The 17641-nt window shown below is 34.6% G+C and overlaps 1 protein-coding gene and 1 long non-coding RNA gene across 3 annotated transcripts; one reads left to right on the forward strand and one right to left on the reverse strand.

Moving 5' to 3' along the window:
- Positions 1 to 276: 276 nt before the first annotated feature.
- Positions 277 to 17165, forward strand: LOC106057105 (GRIP and coiled-coil domain-containing protein 1-like). Of its 2 annotated transcripts, XR_008776995.1 has the most exons (12): positions 277 to 394; positions 733 to 895; positions 1838 to 2019; positions 2813 to 2938; positions 3170 to 3259; positions 4406 to 4534; positions 4967 to 5164; positions 6302 to 6483; positions 6606 to 6799; positions 8718 to 8857; positions 10070 to 14648; positions 17043 to 17165. XR_008776995.1 is itself a non-coding variant. In XM_056024161.1 (11 exons), exons 2-11 carry the CDS (start codon positions 811 to 813, stop codon positions 10892 to 10894), a joined length of 2151 nt encoding a protein of 716 aa, XP_055880136.1. In that variant the 5' UTR covers positions 277 to 394; positions 733 to 810; the 3' UTR covers positions 10895 to 14681. The 2 variants fall into 2 exon arrangements, 1 of the variants encoding a protein (XP_055880136.1); XM_056024161.1 differs by lacking the exon at positions 17043 to 17165 and having other exon boundaries at positions 10070 to 14681.
- Positions 337 to 2881, reverse strand: LOC106057107 (uncharacterized). Its single transcript, XR_001215796.2, has 3 exons — positions 2781 to 2881; positions 917 to 1082; positions 337 to 400 (listed from the first exon to the last, which is right to left on the reverse strand). It is a non-coding gene; the product is annotated as an uncharacterized LOC106057107 (long non-coding RNA).
- Positions 17166 to 17641: the final 476 nt, after the last annotated feature.

A 17641-nucleotide genomic window follows, 5' to 3' on the forward strand; every position in this document is an offset into this window, starting at 1 on the left:
ATCTACTATTTACTTGTTTCATTCGATTAACCTAGATTTTAAATCTAGGCCTACTGACTGATGTGATATGTTGCCTGTGAAAAAGGCTGGACCAACTTCTCTATTCAATAATTAAAAGGAAAATTCCATACATGTGACTTGTAGCCTTACCTACAAGTTTAGTTCAAAATTTTGTATTTCCCTATTTCATTTCAGAATTGTATTTTAGATCTAGAATATAGTAGGCTATATATTCTAGTACTATTTTTTTTAAACAATGATATCTACTTCTTTCAGATCTGGTACTTGCTTTAGATTTGCAGTACCTAGTGGACTAGATTTGTAAATTGTAATCACCTGCTCTTACGTCACATAGAAACCCTGTGAAAATCTGGCAATTTTTGACTCAGAAAAAGTATGTCTGAAAACATCAATTACTAAGTTATTATTGAAAATAAAATAAAAAGATTGAGATATTCATTATCTGTAAATTAAAACTCTTATAAAAATTGCTAAAATAATCAGAGTTACCCTTTAAACTGTTTGAGTAGCACTATCTCACATAAAAACAAGAAAAAGCTATTAAAGCATTCAGTTACAATAAAAATCTATAATGGAAATTTATTTAAAATGCATTTTATTTTGTCAGGGCAAGTTCTTATAGTCCTATAGGCTAGAATGCAAAATTTTAAAATGTAGAGCTTTAAATTCTAATGTAATGCTGACCTGTTCAATACTATCATGTATCCACAGTGAATATTCATATATATATATATATATATAAACGTTGACAAGAGACAGATTAGAAGAGTTTTGAAGACATTGAAGTAAATGGAGAAACTATCCAGAGCTGAATTGATTGACACTGTCAACCAGCAAAAGGAACAATTGCAGCAGTATAAATCTAAATTAAGGGGTTAGTTTTTGTGTCACTCACCTGCTGCTTGACTGTGGCAACCCTCTATTGTTCCTTTGTGTAACCTGCTGCTTCACTGAGGCAACCTTCTGTTGTTTCATGAGGACATCTCCTCTTCTGTTTAACCTATAAGGCTCTCAGCTTCTTCACTTTCACCTCAGCTGTCCAGCGTCATGCTGGTTATCCTCTGTGTCATTAAGTTATGAAATATTACATTGGTGTTGTGAAGATTTCAAGTTGCGATGACTATATTACATTACAAACATAATACGAATTCACAAGAAACACAATCTTTGAATTGAAAATTGATTCCTTTAATAAAAAGAACTCAACATTAAGTAATTCATCAAACCAAAAAAATTAACAAGTGCCAAATCTGTTCTCTTCCCTTTTATACTAAAGTCGTAAAGTCAATATCCATTCGCTATTTTCTGAATAATTAGTGTTGGAGTTTTCAGAGCTTTATTCAGCCTTTTTTGTAAAGACTAGAAAATAGGATCAAATAGCTTTAACCACTGTGAATTAAAGGATCTAGAACTTAACTCGTTATCAGCAAAGTTTGCGTGGCTTGCTGTCATCATTCCTCTCTCAATGCCACAGCTGCTTACAATGTCAGCTCTCAGCCTGCCCTATATGGAGAACTGTTGGATCTGGAAATCACTCCACTGTTCATATAGAACTACTAATTGGAACCCTCTAACATGAAAAATGAGAATGATGAAGAAGAAGAAGCCTGCCCTATGCTGCTTCATTATAACAAAGTCCTGTTCTTGTTAATTTATAAATGTTCTTTGTTTTAAAATTATTTTAACTCTACCCCAAGTTCCCACTTTAGTTGGCATCATAGTTAAAAAAGGGAAACTTTGAGTCAAAGTTAGGTTTTTCATGTTAAAAAGTTATTGTTTAAGTAACCAGCATAGTAAAAAAATCTTTCTAAACTAGATGTTGTGGCTGCTTATAAGAGTGTTGTGAAAGAGAAAGAGGCCCTGGAGGCCAGCTTAACAGCATTAAGTGCATGTAATAGCTCCTCCAGCCTAAACAAGGCAGATATTGTCTCAGAGAATACAGTTGAAACCAATGAAGAGGAGATTAACACATCTGACCCTTTGGGAGCTACTAAGCAGGTTGGTCTAATATGTTATTGACTATTCTTTTAATGTATTTGTTGCTTTTCATTGAATATCTCTTTCATCTGACTCTATGAGACACTTATGGTTGCTGAATCATGCATCTTAGGTTTCTTGTCTCAGTCTGAATTTTAATAGCATCTGTTGTTATCTGTTGGGAGCAGCACAGGGAAGTGAATATCATTTAAACTATTCCAATGGTTACAGGAAAAGCTTTTTTTTTTTCTTGATCTTAAACAAGCTTTAAAAAGATCTTAACTAAGAATTTAAACAAATGCAATCAGATGACTTAAAATGATGTTTGCTATCCAAGGTTTTTTTTCCCCCCATCTACTGAACCTTAAGGCTTGTAGGTTTAGAAAATTTAATACCAAATTGGACATTTTGTTATATTATGTTTTTTAAAGAAGAAGTTCTGTGACAATCTAAAGTTTGTTTATAATGAATTAACAAAGTAAAACTAATGAACACAAATTATATTTTTGTTGCAAAAAACTTATATAAAGGAATTATGGGAAAAGCAGCAACTGAACAATGCTAAAATGTATAGTCCTACTGACACATCATTTGCAACAGATTATAATATATGAGTATATTTAAAAAATAAGTCAATCTATAACCTGCATTGAAGGATTTATTTCATGTTAATTTTTAAAAATATGTAGCTGCAGGATAATTCATTCCCTTAGATATGAATAAAATACATTAATATAAAAATAAAATGGTTGAAAATATAAGACAGAGGCATTGACACTCACCTGGTCCACATTTCTCACTCTGGCCACTACAGGAACCCAAGGATGAAAGTCTAGCACTTCGAGAGCAGGTGAAAACTTTAAGTCATTCTCTCGCCACTCTTACACAAGAGAAAAATAAAAATGATGCCAAATTTTTTGCAGAAAGGAAACAAGTGAAGGTAAGTATTTAGAAAAGCAGATTTCAATAGTAATTGTTTTGTAAGTTTTTTAAATTGGAAAATAAAAATATGTATAGCTTTAATATATTAAAAAAAAAGGTTCGTTTTTATGAATTTTTGAAATGTTATATCTTTGAAAATATTTAGTTTGATTAATATTAATAATAGTAAAAAAAAATATTATTTATCCATTCTGGACTATTACTGATGAATCCGTCTGCTATGTTTAAGCATGAGATTGAAGAGCTCCAAGCTCAGCTGTTGGAAGAAAAGAGGAGGACCTCAAAACAGGCTGAAGGTTTTGAACTTCAAATTTCAGATGTAAAGTTTTTCTCTTTTTTTTTCCCTTATGTATAAATGTCTAAATGTATAGTTCTTTTTCTTACTGCTAGGTTAAGTCTGTATGCTTATATTGTCTGTGTAAGTCATGTTCAAGAGATTTAATTTGAAGCATTTTCTTTGTTAAGCTGAATGCTTTAATCCATCCATCCCAGTGGCGCTACAGCACATGGAGGCCTCAGCATACCCCTCCTTCCAGATCTCTCCTTTTCCTTTCATTTCCATTCTCCAGCCCCAGGCTGTTGTAGATCTGTCTCCACATCGTCAATCCATCATATTAAAGGCCTGCATTTGGGTCGCCTGCATTTCTGTATTTGTCAGTATACAATTTTTGCTGCTCTGTTCTCTGACATGCTTTCAAGTGGACCTACCCACCATTATTCACTAAAATTAGTAAAGCACTTATTGGCTTTACCTTCTTCAGATCTCTTTTCATTAATACAGAAAAACAAAAAAAAAATGTGAATAAAATTTTGTGTAGGTACAGATTTCACTGGTATATCACCACCAAGTTAAAAAACACAATATGAATGGAAAGATGGGAAATTGGCTGCTGATCTATTCCAGTACAATGAGCTCAAAAATACATAAGACACAGCACATAAGAAATAATGAATAGCAATTTACAATTAACAATAAAATTGTGGTTTGAATATCTTATAATTATAAACTACCAAAAGAGAATATATTACTGCACTTTTTAGATATATTTCAAATATTGATGTGTTTTGGAACTCATTAAAAAATTTTGTTTAAGTCTGATGTAACAACACTGTTTTGTAGAAAAGTTTAGTTCCCCTTTCAGACCTTGTGATCTATAGGGCAAATGATGTTTCTTTGGCCAACAGTTAAGGAGCAGGGTGTTATGTGGCCAGCACAACCAGCAAACAGACTTTTATTTTCCCAACTTAAGTCAGCTATCCTTTAGAATTGGGTGGACTCAGGGCGCCCTAAAAATCATGAAATTCAAAATCCCAATCTTCATCAAGACTGAACCCAGAACCTCAGGTCTAGAAGCCAAGCTCTTAACCACTCAGCCACTGCCCATTGATTGTAGTACTGTTTGATTAATAACACTTGATTGTAGTATAGCATGTGTTACAAGACTGCTTCCATTTATTTTTCCAGATGAAAAGTCGTCTTCGCACTCAACAGTTAGAACGAGAGCGAGAGCAAACAGATCATGCTCTGATGTTAAAAGAACTGCAGACTTTATTATCCAAAGAGAGAAGCACCAAAGAAGCATTAGAAGCTCAAGTAACGTAACATCATAGCAACATTCATTATAAAGAAATAAAACTGTGAACTAAGGCCGTGAAACTTTTCTAGAAATTAAAAAAAATTGAACCTTTGAACCTGAAATTTCATTCCCATTGTTGAAAATTTGTCAGGCCAATAACTTCGTAAATAAATAATAAAAAAAATTGATCTAATAAACATCCTATCCTGGAATGATTTATGATAGTCTTTATGTGAAAATTTATGGAAAAATTATGTTGCAACTTATCTTTAGACTAATTGTCAATCATAGAAACAGTGATAGTTTTAATTTTTTTTTTAATATTTGAAAATAAAGTGAAGTAATTTTTTTTCTTTTTGAGTATATGAGATTTTAAAGTGTTGATTATAAAGATAGGTACCTCTTGTATAATCAAATCCCATGTTGTTATTTTACTCTGTTTTATCAAGATTGATGAATACCAGTTTGCATTAAAAGATCAAAGACCTCAGAGTACCCCTGTGGTCTCAGAGGTGTATGAGAAGCAGATTCAACAACTTCAGAATGAGCTGCAGATTGTGAGAGACAGACTAAAGTCTGCTGAGAACAAAGCCAACCAACCATCACCTTTTATAATTGAGTTGCAGAAAGATATGGCCAACATGCAGGTACCCTCTCACTATGTCTTCATTGATTTTAAATTTTGGATAACAGCATTTTTTTTCTGCTACACTTCTACTATCAGCTGAGCATCTTTTGAAGGGAATAGTTTCTTCAGTTTGTGATATTTTGATGATATTGATGTTGAAACATTGACAAGTGGTACATGCATGATTTAATGACTATAAGAGATTCTTAAGTTCCTTGTCATCTGATAGAAGCTTTACAGTCCTCAATAAGTGTACATGGTACAGCTTATATTTTTTGAATATCTGGAGTATTTATCCACCTGACCTGTGTGTTGCACATTTGGTCAATATATCAATAAATGCATTGCCTTTACTGAGCATGATCTTTTGTTGATTACAAATGTGTTTTGACCCAGTTTACCACATCTGAATCACTGAGTATGTATGTATAGTATTAGCTTAACCTACATATCACACCCTGTCAGTAGTAGAATTTTTATTGGGCTTATAAACATGTCAACAAACAGAAAAAGACCTTATGTCTGAGTTGAGTAGAATATTTATTTAATATATTTGAGTAGAGTAGAATATATATCTAATGTCTTATTGGCTTCTTGTTACTCTGTAAGAAGCTTTAAATAAGTCAATCAAGAAATTATACCTATGCTTCAAAATAGAAGGTTGAGTGGTACAGCGCTTGGCATCCAAACCTGGGATCGTGGGTTTGAATCCTGGTGAAGACTTGAATTTTTAATTTAGGAATACTTAGGGGGCCTCTGAGACCACCCAGCTTATGGGTACCTGACATGAGTTGGGGAGAAGTAAAGGTGGTTGGTTGTTGTGCTGGCCACATGACACCCTCATCAACCCGTGACTACAGAAAATGATGACCTATACATCATCTTCTCTATAGATCGCAAGTTTTGAAAGGGGAACTTAATTTCTTTTTAAAATATGATTGCATGATTTTTTGTCTGTGTTGATTTTTGAAAGACTAGTAATTATGGACTTGGGTCTATTGGAAAGCCCATTCTGTATACTTTGTTTGATTTTTATTGAACCATGTAGCTTAAGTCTTCAAAAAAAAACAACTGCAACATATTTAGATTCTTTTTACATTTAAATCTTATAGAAACCAAATGAGAGGTTATGTAGATTCTTTTTGGATATTTTCAGGCTGATTACCAAAGACAGGTTGAGAAAGAACAGCAGAAAGCAACAGAGGCTAAACATCGTCTGAAGGCTCAAGCTAAACAAAGTGAGGAGAGAATTTCAAGCCTAGAAGCGAAACTGTCAGATTTGTCGGAAGTGGTGGGGAACTACGAACGTCTGAGGTTTCAAGACCAGCAGGCCATTAGGTAATTACTTGTTATGGCTCAAAGTTATTGATATAAGTATATATACTTGTAGTATGAGATGATAAAAACAATGTATAAAACTCAAAATCACTTCATATAGACATGTTGAATTTTTTCTAAAGCAAACTCCGTGAACGTGTGACTCAATTAGATTTGGAAAACACTGCATTGGTTCATGCTGCTAACTTGACACCTGAGAAAAAAGAAAACGATTTGGACACAATGGAAGCAGAGAAAATTGTGGAGAAAATATTCCAGTTAAGAACAATTCTCAAAAATGTTGCTGAAAAATCAGAAACTCCTGTTAAACTGTCAAGTAAGTATTTAAAAGAGAATTCTTTTTCTTCTTTTGTTTGTTCCATACACATTGTCACTAGCTCTTGAACAACTTCTGGCTTTATCCTTTATGGGTTGCCTGATTATAGATGGAAAACCAAAGACTTAGCAGACTTTAAGTCTCTAATTAATATGCAGGACTAGATTAACACATGAGATGTATTTCTATTCTATTTTGAAGGAAGATCTGTAATTTACAAGAGAAGATTTGGCAATTTAAAGAGATTGAACATTTGAATCCTGAATTTTCATTTAAATTTGAACCCTGGATTTCCATTTCCCGTGTTTAACTGAACTATCCATTAATAATCATTATATAACAACCAACATTTCTTTCTCCCTAACACATTCTTTATGATTTTTTACCAGCATCCAACTTTTTAGTCTACACATTTGTTTTAATTAGCTGAATGCACTTTTAGTCCTAGGTCTATTTGTTCCTGTTATTCTAGGTATATTTGTTGAATAAAGCAGATAAAGAATGTCCTAGGTCTATTTTTTCCCTGTTATTCTAGGTATACCTGTTGACCCAAGGCATAGCATTAGCGCTATTTTGCAGGGCTAACCTATGCGACCACAGTGGGCCCCGAACTTTCATAGGACCCGCGCTAACTCTAAGTGTAAATTATTAAATTAAACCATTTTATAACTTAACAGATTTCCAGCGGCCTCATGATTCACCAAGAGCTCCTGGAAATCTCCTGAAATTGTAAAATTATTAAATTAAACCATTTTATAATTTATAACAGATTTCCTGCTGCCTCATGATTGACCAGGAGCTCTGGAAATCTCCTGAAATTGTAAAATATACGAAAAAGTCCTATAAATCTCCGGAAATTATAAAAATCTTTTGAAAACTCATACAATTCTCCTGAAATATATAGACAAAAATTGTCATTTTGGGGTGTTATTCAATATGGAAAACACCAAATGTACATGCGATAAAAAAAACCACATTATGCAATACCTGTGCAATCTGGTGAAAGAAACTTCTCAGGCCTCAAACTAATGAAGAATTACTTGAGGTGAACAATACTCGTAGATAGATTGAAACATTTGTTAATTCTTGCTATTGAGCATGATCTAGGTAGGAAATAGAATTTTTATGATATACTGTATGACTTTGCTACATGCAAGGCTCGTAAAGTAATTCTGTATGTAGTAAAAAATGAATAAATACTAAGACAAATTTATTTTCTAATACAAACTCTTAATTTTCACGTATTATCTGTATCCCTACCCAAACTTAACTCTGCCAAATCCGTTTCGCATAGGGCCCCACAATGGTTAAGTTTGGCCCTGCTATTTAGTGACGGGTGAATACGGAGTAGATTACTTGTTCTCCCCCCCCTCTTTTTTTTAACGTGGGGTAACTCTAGTCTTACTTTCAGAAATAAAAGAGTGATCTTTCCATGACTTCTTTGTCACAATGGTTAAGTCCGGCCCACTATTTATTGATGGGTGAATATTACTTGTTCTCCTCTCCCCCCTTTTTTTTTCACCCCTTAAGTTACGTGATGTAACTCTAGTCCAACTTGCAGAAATAAAAGAGTGATCCTCCCTTCACTTCTTGGTGTCCAAACTGTTGAGCCATGTAGAGAATTATATATATAGATTTGTTGAAGATATGAATAAATCAGATGAAGAATCAGTTCTAGGTATATTTGTTCCTGTTATTCTAGGTATATTTGTTGAAGATATGAATAAAGCAGATGAAGAATCAGTTCTAGGTATATTTGTTCCTGTTATTCTAGGTATATTTGTTGAAGATATGAATAAAGCAGATGAAGAATCAGTTCTAGGTATATTTGTTCCTGTTATTCTAGGTATATTTGTTGAAGATATGAATAAAGCAGATGAAGAATCAGTTCTAGGTATATTTGTTCCTGTTATTCTAGGTATATTTGTTGAAGATATGAATAAAGCAGATGAAGAATCAGACCAGTGCAGAAAGTACAAAGAAGAGCTTGAGCAAGTGAAAGAAGATTTTGAGAGATACAAACTTAGAGCACAATCTGTACTGAAGAACAAAAATAAGGTACTCTAATAATATAGAATAACTGAACACATTAAATGTTTTGTTCATCTTTTTTGTTTGTAATATATAGGAGAGTCCTTTGGAAACAGATTTTGACTGAATGTAGTTTAGATAATATAAACTTTAAATTCAGTCAAACAAAATTGTTTTTGTTTTTTTTTGTAGTAAGTGCTGTTGAAAAAATTGTTTAAAAAAAAAAAGATTTGAATGGAGAGGTTATGGACATGAAATTTAAAATATGTATAAAATTTAGATACATATCTATGTTTATAAATAAGGATTTCAACGCTTGACCAAATGAACAGTTTTTTCATTGCATTTGGACACAAATTCTGATGTCTCCATGAATTTAAAATGGAATTGAATGTATTGCAAAATGACTTTGATGTTAGTTTTTAAATAGAAATCTGATGGACTTCTGCTGCTTAAAATGTTTATTTTGTTTTGGTTGGTTAGTCAATGATAGGTGATTACTTTGTCAGTCTCAGTGATATAATACAATGCAATTATTTGTTTGTGTGTTGCTTACATTGAAGATGAACTACATTTGACCTTAAACTTATGCCTGTTAGACTGTTTAATGTGGCCAAAGTAAAGTAAAGTCCCCCTTTTAGACCATGCAATCTATGGGGCAGATGATGTAAAGATCATCTGTTTCTGTGGCCCATGGCTAACAAGGGTGTCATGTGGCCAGCACAACAACCATCTGCCTTTAATTTTCCCCAACTAATGTCAGTTACTCCTTAGAGATGTGTGGACTCAGAGGCACCCAAAGATCCCAAAATTAAAAATCCCAGTCTTCACCAAGATTTGAACCCGGACCCCGGTTTGGAAGCCAAGTGCTTTTCCGCTCAGCCACTGCACATCCATGAGGCCAAAGAAATATGTAATTTATGTCATCATAATGGAAGGGACTGTTCCTCTCAAGATTTTATCATATGAATAGACAAAGTCAAAGAATACAGCCTGTAAAAGGGTTAAGTCTGTAAAGGGGTTAAGTTAAAAAGAGTGTCATGTGGTTAGCACAGAGAAAAGTCTATTGATTTCCCCACATTAAAACCTCTAATAATGTGAACCCTTCTGAATCCCAATTAAAATTTGTTAATCTTGGCCAGGATTTGAACTTGAGACTCTCAGTTTGACAATGCAGTGCTTAACCTCTTATTCATGTTCAGTACTATATAATATATATTTTTAAATTTCATTCTTTAGGAAACTGGACCATCCAAAGAGTGTGAACTGTTAAAAGAGCAGGTGGCTGAGCTTAGAGACAAGTTTCGGATGAGCAACTTCCACCACCAGGAAGAGATAGCAGAGTACCAGAATAAGATTGACAACCTCAGCAAAGCTCTTCTGAGCCATGAAGAAAAATTTAAGGCTGACTTGGCTCTGGTCAAGGCCAGCCACCAAAAGGAAGTAGTTCAGCTGGAGACAGAGTCCAAGAAACAGAGAGAGAGAACCATAGCCATGCTAGCTGAAAAGGACTCTGAGATTCAAAAGCTGAAGGCCTTGACTGGTCAAGGTTTGGACAGTGATATGCTGAGACACTGGAGCTCAGGGCAACAGTTTTTCGAAGGTACTTTGCCTGCCGAGGATTCTAAAACAAAACATTCTGAAGAGCATGAAGCTGTAGCACAGTTGCTTGACCTTCCTAAAAGTCTTCAAAATGAGGCCATGTTCCTACACTTTGCTCAAGAGAAGGGTAGAATGGAGGTAGAACTTAACGGCCTCAGGAAACAGAAGAGGCAGCTGGAGTCGGCTATTCGAGATCTCCAGCTCTCAATGAGTCAAAAAGAAGAGAAGCTGAGGGATGAGATCAGTGCCCTGCAGGAGAGACTAGCGGAGGTGGATCGCCACACACACAGAGAAAGCGCCAATGTTGAGTATCTGAAGAATGTCATGGTGAAGTTCTTGACATCCACAGACTCTGAAGGCAAGAAGCAAATGCTGAAGGCAGTAATGACCATCTTGCAGTTTAGTCCCTCTGAGAAAGAGATGATAAAGAATGCTCATGCCAGAGGTTGGTGGCCAGCATGATGACTGATTCATCTGACTAGTTGTATCCACAAAATATGCTGAACAGAATGGATAGTGGCTTGCGGACCTGGGCACATAAGTTAGAGTCTACTGCATTTTGTGCATTGATAGTGCCAAATCTTTGTCATTTCATGAGTAAAAGATTGTTGGTCCTGGTAACATGAAAAAAAACAACAACTTTTGAGCCTTACAGACCATGCATTCTCTCCTGTTACTTTTTGAAGAAAAATGTCCACTAAGATCTAGATTTCTTTATAAATGTGGGTAATTTAAAAGTTGGATCTTATTTTTGTCTACACCAGTGGTCCCAACCTAATCCAAGTCTTATTATATAAAACTGTCTGATGTACCAACAGCCCCAAGCACTCAGTAAAATGTGTACTACATGGGGTCACAGACTTTAAGCCTTGGGCTGGAAACCTTTAATCAGACAAAAACTTTTATATACTTCAACTTTTTTTGGTCACCATCTCAGATAGAAAAAAATTAGCTTACTCATGCTATCTTTATTCTTGATTCTTTTTTATTTCTCAATAATAAAGTTATAGTGAGCATATTATTTAACTACAAAAGCCTAAGACATTGATAGAATAATCTGTGATGTAAGATATAAATTAATCATTTTCACTTTTTTTTTCTTTACTTTGTGTAAAAAATTTGATGCTGGAGATGTTTTTTTCTCTTTCTTTTTTTTTTTAAATTATTATTTATTATTATCAAGTAGTGTTTTCCTTCAGTTGCAATATCTTCTTTAAAATAAAGCCCAGAAGAAATGGAAGAATATGAAATTCCAAAATACTATAATTAATTCAACTAGAATAATCACGTTAACTTGTATCACAATATTGAATTATATTTTGTAAACAAAACTTTTCTCAAGAATTTCATAATGGGACTGAACACCACTTCTGCTTGGTTGCTTCCCTTTTATAATATTTACATAATCTTCTGACATAGCAGGATTTACCAAATGGGCAGCACAAGCTAGATCTATATCTTAGGACCCTCAAGAAATATTTAGCACTGACAAATAATATCTGGACTTGTAAGGATCTCATATCAAATAGTTTATGGCCTTCTCAAGGGCCCTGGGATGTTTTTTTATTTTTATTACTAATAGTGTATAATGTAACATTCCAGGTGCTGATGTTTGTGTAAACCAGTTCAATACAAGGTTACCAACTCAGTACCTATTTTATTTGTTTAAAATTCAGTTTTAAAAAACAAGCAAAATATAAAAAGTACGTTTTATTAAAACGGTTTATCTAAAGGAAAAAAACTGCATTTACAATGATATCTCAGCATTTATTTCCCTCATTCAATAACAAACAAAATAATTAATACCAATAATTAATTAACTAATTGGTAAATTTTTAAATTGATCTATGTTTTGTTAGGTACAATAAATAATTGTTTGAAACTTGATCTGAGAATGGGTGAGGGAAAAATAACTCTTATAAACTTTTTACCAAACAGACAGACAGAGGGAGTTGCTATGAGCTTAGTAATAAGCTTTAAAATAAAATTTGCTTTTAGACATAAAATTATATTTATTCCGAGGTATTGGGTTTATTCACTTTGGACATTTTTGTCTTCTTCTTCTTCATCGTTCTCATTTTTCATGTCAGAGTGTTCAAATCAGTAATCCTATATCTGAGATGAACTGCGTTTCCAGATCAGGCATTTCTCTTTATATTTTTTTCTTCTATAGGAGGGTTTTGAGGCCAGAGTCTTGTTCAGGCCTCTTGATAAAGTATTCAGCTTTGAAGGGCAGGGTCAGCATTCTCTGGTGATGCTTCACAAGGGCAAGTTTCACTAGTCCAGACTTTAAACTTTGAAAACATATGTTGTCTCATTCTGTTGTGTCTAGTTCTGAGTCAAAAAATGATGCGTTGGTCATGCCGTGATAGCTTGTAATAGGCTTCCTTTTTTTTACAGACACATTTTATTGGTCGATTGTTGAAGTCATGATCTGATTGACAGAGTTTGTGTGCATCACTGCATTAGTTGGACTGACTTATTGGGGGAAAAAATGTCTTAAAACTGCATGTGGCTGACTGAAATTAAGTGCTTGGCTAATTCACTTGGGAGGGGGGGGGATGTTTATGTTTCAATCCCAGTCCAGATGTTTTTATTTTTAGCGGCCCTCAAAAGGGGAAAAGACTATTAGTTTTGTGTGGCCTGTCTGTCCGTCCCGTTTAGATCTCAGAAACTAGAAGAGAAAATGAAAATCTGACATCATAATATTTTAGACCATACAAAGTTCTGATGCAATGCAACAGCTACTTTTTTCTTTTCTGAAAGCTAAAAATCTAATTTTTTAAATCACTTATTCAAGCAGTTTTTGCATAAAAATATACCACTTTTACAACTATTCACTATTAATAGTAACAAACACGGGACGCTCTTTATTAGGGGAGACTACTATTTACCATAATTTTAACACATTTATGCCAACGGTTGTGTTGTTAAGTTATGTAAGTTCTGTTATACTAAGTTTATATTTACACACAAACAAATGTTTATTATTTTTTTAAAGAGAAAAAAATCTATTTAGTATGCATATAAGTCAGACATAATTTTAAACAACAATTAATAAGTAGTTTTTCATATTATCGCGTGAACTGCAGGAGCATAGTAGAGGTAATCGAAGAAAAAAAAAATTATTTTAATTTTTTTTTATACTGAAATGTTTTATTCTTGAGGAATAAGAAATTGGCCCTTTACAAAACAAGTAGATCAATTAGATATTCATTATAAGACATCAGTTAGGCCAGGTTCACATCTAACTTCACATTCACTTTCACCTATCCTTTGGTCTGCTGGACCGCTGGGGCACCACACGAAATCTGTTAACCTTTTTTTCTCCTTTATTTTCTGTCATTTGTCTGTGATAGAATTTCATTCTGATAATGTTGAAACCTGCCTTTTTACCTGCCTGGGTGGACCACTTCGGGGGCCGATTTTCAGTTTGTGTTTCCACACAAACTGTCTTTGTAACCTTGTTATTTTTAGATTTAACTCAGCTGAGTTGTGCTTGCTCAGCAACTTAAAGCAGCATGTTTACAAAAGAGATTGGACAAAAAGACACTGAGCAGGGAGTTCGATGTACATCTTTGTAAAGAACGTCTTCTACCCTCAAGAAACTGTTATAGCTTTTAGAAGTGAAGAGATGCAAGATAAAACAGTTTTCAGAATTCTGTTTGATCATGAAGCCTATCATCTACTACAATTGAACAAGTACTCGGTACCCAAGGCTTTCTCGTCTCTTCCATTTTGTTCTTCCATTGAACCAAATGCAAATGTTCTCATTTCTGATTACATTTGAATTACTTCCGAACTTTAGAATATTTTTTTTATTTAAAAAAAAGACGTATGTTCTAATTTGTATAACATGTTTATGGTTAACTTTGTACTGACAGGTGTATCCGCAAGTCTACTTGAAATGCGCTATTATTGAATTCTTAAGTGTTATGACCTAAATCTTAGAGTCACCACTTATATTTGGCAAAAGTGTGTGCGTGTGTAAACTATGCGTGACACAGATACAAGAACTCTCCAATCCAACTCTCTGATGTAAACTTCACAAGTTAAGTGAAACTGTGGTATGAACGTATATTTTGTGTGCTTATAATGTATTGTTTTTGGGTAATGCACAATTGTAAGAAAAATTTCCTCGAGGATAATAAAGATTGTTATCATTATTAGGCCTACTATATCCACCATCCGTGTTTCACAAGATTGGTTTTAAAAAGTAAAGTATTTTCAAAATATATTTATTACCATTGTTTTGAGTTGTTTTTTTTTTCGTTAAGCGTAGCTGTGTTTTTATTTCAAATTGAAGAGAGCGTGATCACAGACCTACATAATACTATATATATATTTAGGTCTACAAGTGTGACATGGCATAGAGAGTATGTCATGTCGCCCTACTCCCGGCACACTGCTAAAGATTGAATACACTTTTTAACTCCAGCATTATTGTCTTCTAGAGTACAGTACTTTTTGAAGTAATTATTTCAGAGGAGATAAACATTGGAGTATAGTGTTTCTCAAACTTTTATAGTAGGCTACTCCCCCCCCCCCTCCGAAACGAAAAATAATCGTTCGCGCCCTCCTTAGCCAGCTGGGGCCTTGTGGAGCGCTGCAAGTAATTGGGGTCAGGAATGGTTTTAAAGTTATAATGAAAAAGAAACTAACAAACCATTATAACACAATTTTCCAGTTTTTCTTCAGAATATGTTTGGATTGCCGAATGTACGTAACGAATTGCTCATTAAAGCTAGTCCGTTTAGCCTTGAAGCCCCGCGACAAAACATTTTCCTGCATACTGACCAGAAAATCCCAATGGCTTCTACAGCGCACATTTTTAAATACTTTTAAGTCATAGTCAAAAGGTTGTATTAAATTCGGTGAGACGGATAATTAAGTATGGTAAAAAAAAGTTGGCAGCAGTCTCCACTACTTTTAGGCGAGGTACGTTTGAGCTAAATGTAGTGCTCGTACACTTGACAAAGCTTCAACTCCACCCATCAGTCTGTCTGGTATACATTGTCTACGTGTTTTGTTTTCTCTCACTGCCCATTCTCGGATCAAGTTTAAATATTTCAAAATTATTCAAAGTTTATCTATGACAATACACGAAACAATAAAAATAATTAACCAATAAATAATTAATTTTGTTATATATATATAAAGGGAGATAAACTTTGCAGTATTGCGAGCTATAATAGTTATATTTTTCGCGGTTCTTTTCTTTGTATAAGCTTTTTTTTTTTTTTTTCAAAGAGTGCTACACAAGGAAGATACAGTAGAATGGCAATCCCGACTTGACAGTGTAGTTTTAAAACTTAACGCACTACTTACATCACTTGTAACGAGTGTTAGTCCTAGTAGGATGTATAGTTTCAGTAGCAGTCCCAGTAAAAGATCAGATAATTTATACACAAAAAAATAAATAGGTAATCCTTTACATTAATTGAATATATTGTGCTTCTATTTCAGTTAGTGAGTAGATCTATATTAAGAGAGCACCAACTAAACACGACAATAGTTGTTCAACTGTGTTGTAGGTCAAACAAAGTCCATTACCTTGTCACTGTAGAAAGGAAGTTATAGGCTGTGTAAAGTCACATCGTCTTTAATCACTAGGCTCTAGTAATACTTCCTCTCTGTGTGTCATGATCAGCTGGAAAAGAGGAAAAAAATGTTATTTATCAAAAGAGAGGGGGGAGGAGAACAAAAAGTATTCACCCGTCACTAAATAGCAGGGCCGGTCTTAACCATTGTGACAAAGAAATCATGGAAAGATCACTCTTTTATTTCGGCAAGTCGGACCATAGTTACCCCACGTAACTTAAGCGGCGGGAAAAAGTGAGGGGGGGGGGCAGACTAAGTAATCTACTTTGTATGCACCCGTCACTAAATAGCAGTGCCGGAATTAACCATTGTGGGGCCCTATGCGAAACGGATTTTGCAGGGCCAAGTTTGAGTAGGGATATGGATAATAAGTAAAAATTAAGAGTTTGTATTAGAAAATAAATTCGTCTTTACAGAATTACTTTAGCAGCCTTGCGTGTAGCGAAGTCATACAGTTTATCATAAAAATTATATTTTCTACATAGATCACGCTCAATAGCAAGAATTACCAAATGTTTCAATCTATCTTCGAGAATTGTTGACCTCAGTAATTATTAGTTTGAAGCGCGAGAAGCTTCTTTCACCAGATTCCACAATTATTTTTTTTTTTTAATCGCACTTAGGATTGGCGTTTTTCATATTATATGACACACCAAAATGACATTTTTTCCTTATATATTTTAGAAGATTTGTATGAGTTTTCAAACGATTTATATAATTTCCGGAGATTTTCTAGACTTTTTTGTATATTTTGCAATTTCAGGAGATTTCCAGGAGTTCCTGGTAAATCAGGAGTTATAAAATGGTTTAATTTAATAATTTACACATAGAATTAGCGCGGGTCCTATGAAAGTGCGGGACCCACTGTGGTCGCATAGACAGATAGCAGTGGCCTAAGGCTGATCCTGCAAAATAGCGGCGTATGCTACGCCGTAGGTCGGCTAGTATACTATATAAAGCCATGTTTTGACTTAAGTGGTTTTACGTCGAGAACGCAAACTCCTTTCAGACTAACCTGCAGCAGTATTTGATGAAGATAGAGAAGACATCCTGTACCTTCTACCTCAGCTGCCTCTCCAGACTTACCTGCCCAGAGAAGCCTGCAAGACATCCTGTACCTTTTACCTCAGCTGCCTCTCCAGACTTACCTGCCCAGAGAAGCCTGCAAGACATCCTGTACCTTTTACCTCAGCTGCCTCTCCAGACTTACCTTCCCAGAGAAGCCTGCAAGACATCCTGTACCTTCTACCTCAGCTGCCTCTCCAGACTTACCTGCCCAGAGAAGCCTGCAAGACATCCTGTACCTTCTACCTCAGCTGCCTCTCCAGACTTACCTGCTCAGAGAAGCCTGCAAGACATCCTGTACCTTCTACCTCAGCTGCCTCTCCAGACTTACCTGCTGTGACAAGAGGGACAATAAGGCTAGCTACTTTTAATTTCAATAAGAGTTAGTCCCCCTTAATACCCTAACCCTTAATACATTATTGAAGTCCCTGTTAACTGTATGCAATTGCCACTTCCTCTAGAGCCTTTGAGCTAACCTGTGTACACTATTTTTAACTAAATTCTCCATAATATTTATATAATAGTTTTGTTGTTATGCTCTGA

The sequence above is a fragment of the Biomphalaria glabrata genome, chromosome 3, assembly GCF_947242115.1.
Source record: "Biomphalaria glabrata chromosome 3, xgBioGlab47.1, whole genome shotgun sequence".
In the NCBI taxonomy this organism is placed as follows: Eukaryota; Metazoa; Mollusca; class Gastropoda; family Planorbidae; genus Biomphalaria; species Biomphalaria glabrata.

What these genes read in the sequence shown, in the direction of transcription:
- LOC106057105 (XM_056024161.1), top strand. Translation starts at nt 811, where the DNA reads ATGGAGAAACTATCCAGAGCTGAATTGATTGACACTGTCAACCAGCAA. An exon ending in TTGAACTTCAAATTTCAGAT is followed by an intron (nt 3,260 to 4,405) that starts GTAAAGTTTTTC and finishes TTATTTTTCCAG; the next exon opens with ATGAAAAGTCGTCTTCGCAC. An exon ending in CAAGACCAGCAGGCCATTAG is followed by an intron (nt 6,484 to 6,605) that starts GTAATTACTTGT and finishes TTTTTTCTAAAG; the next exon opens with CAAACTCCGTGAACGTGTGA.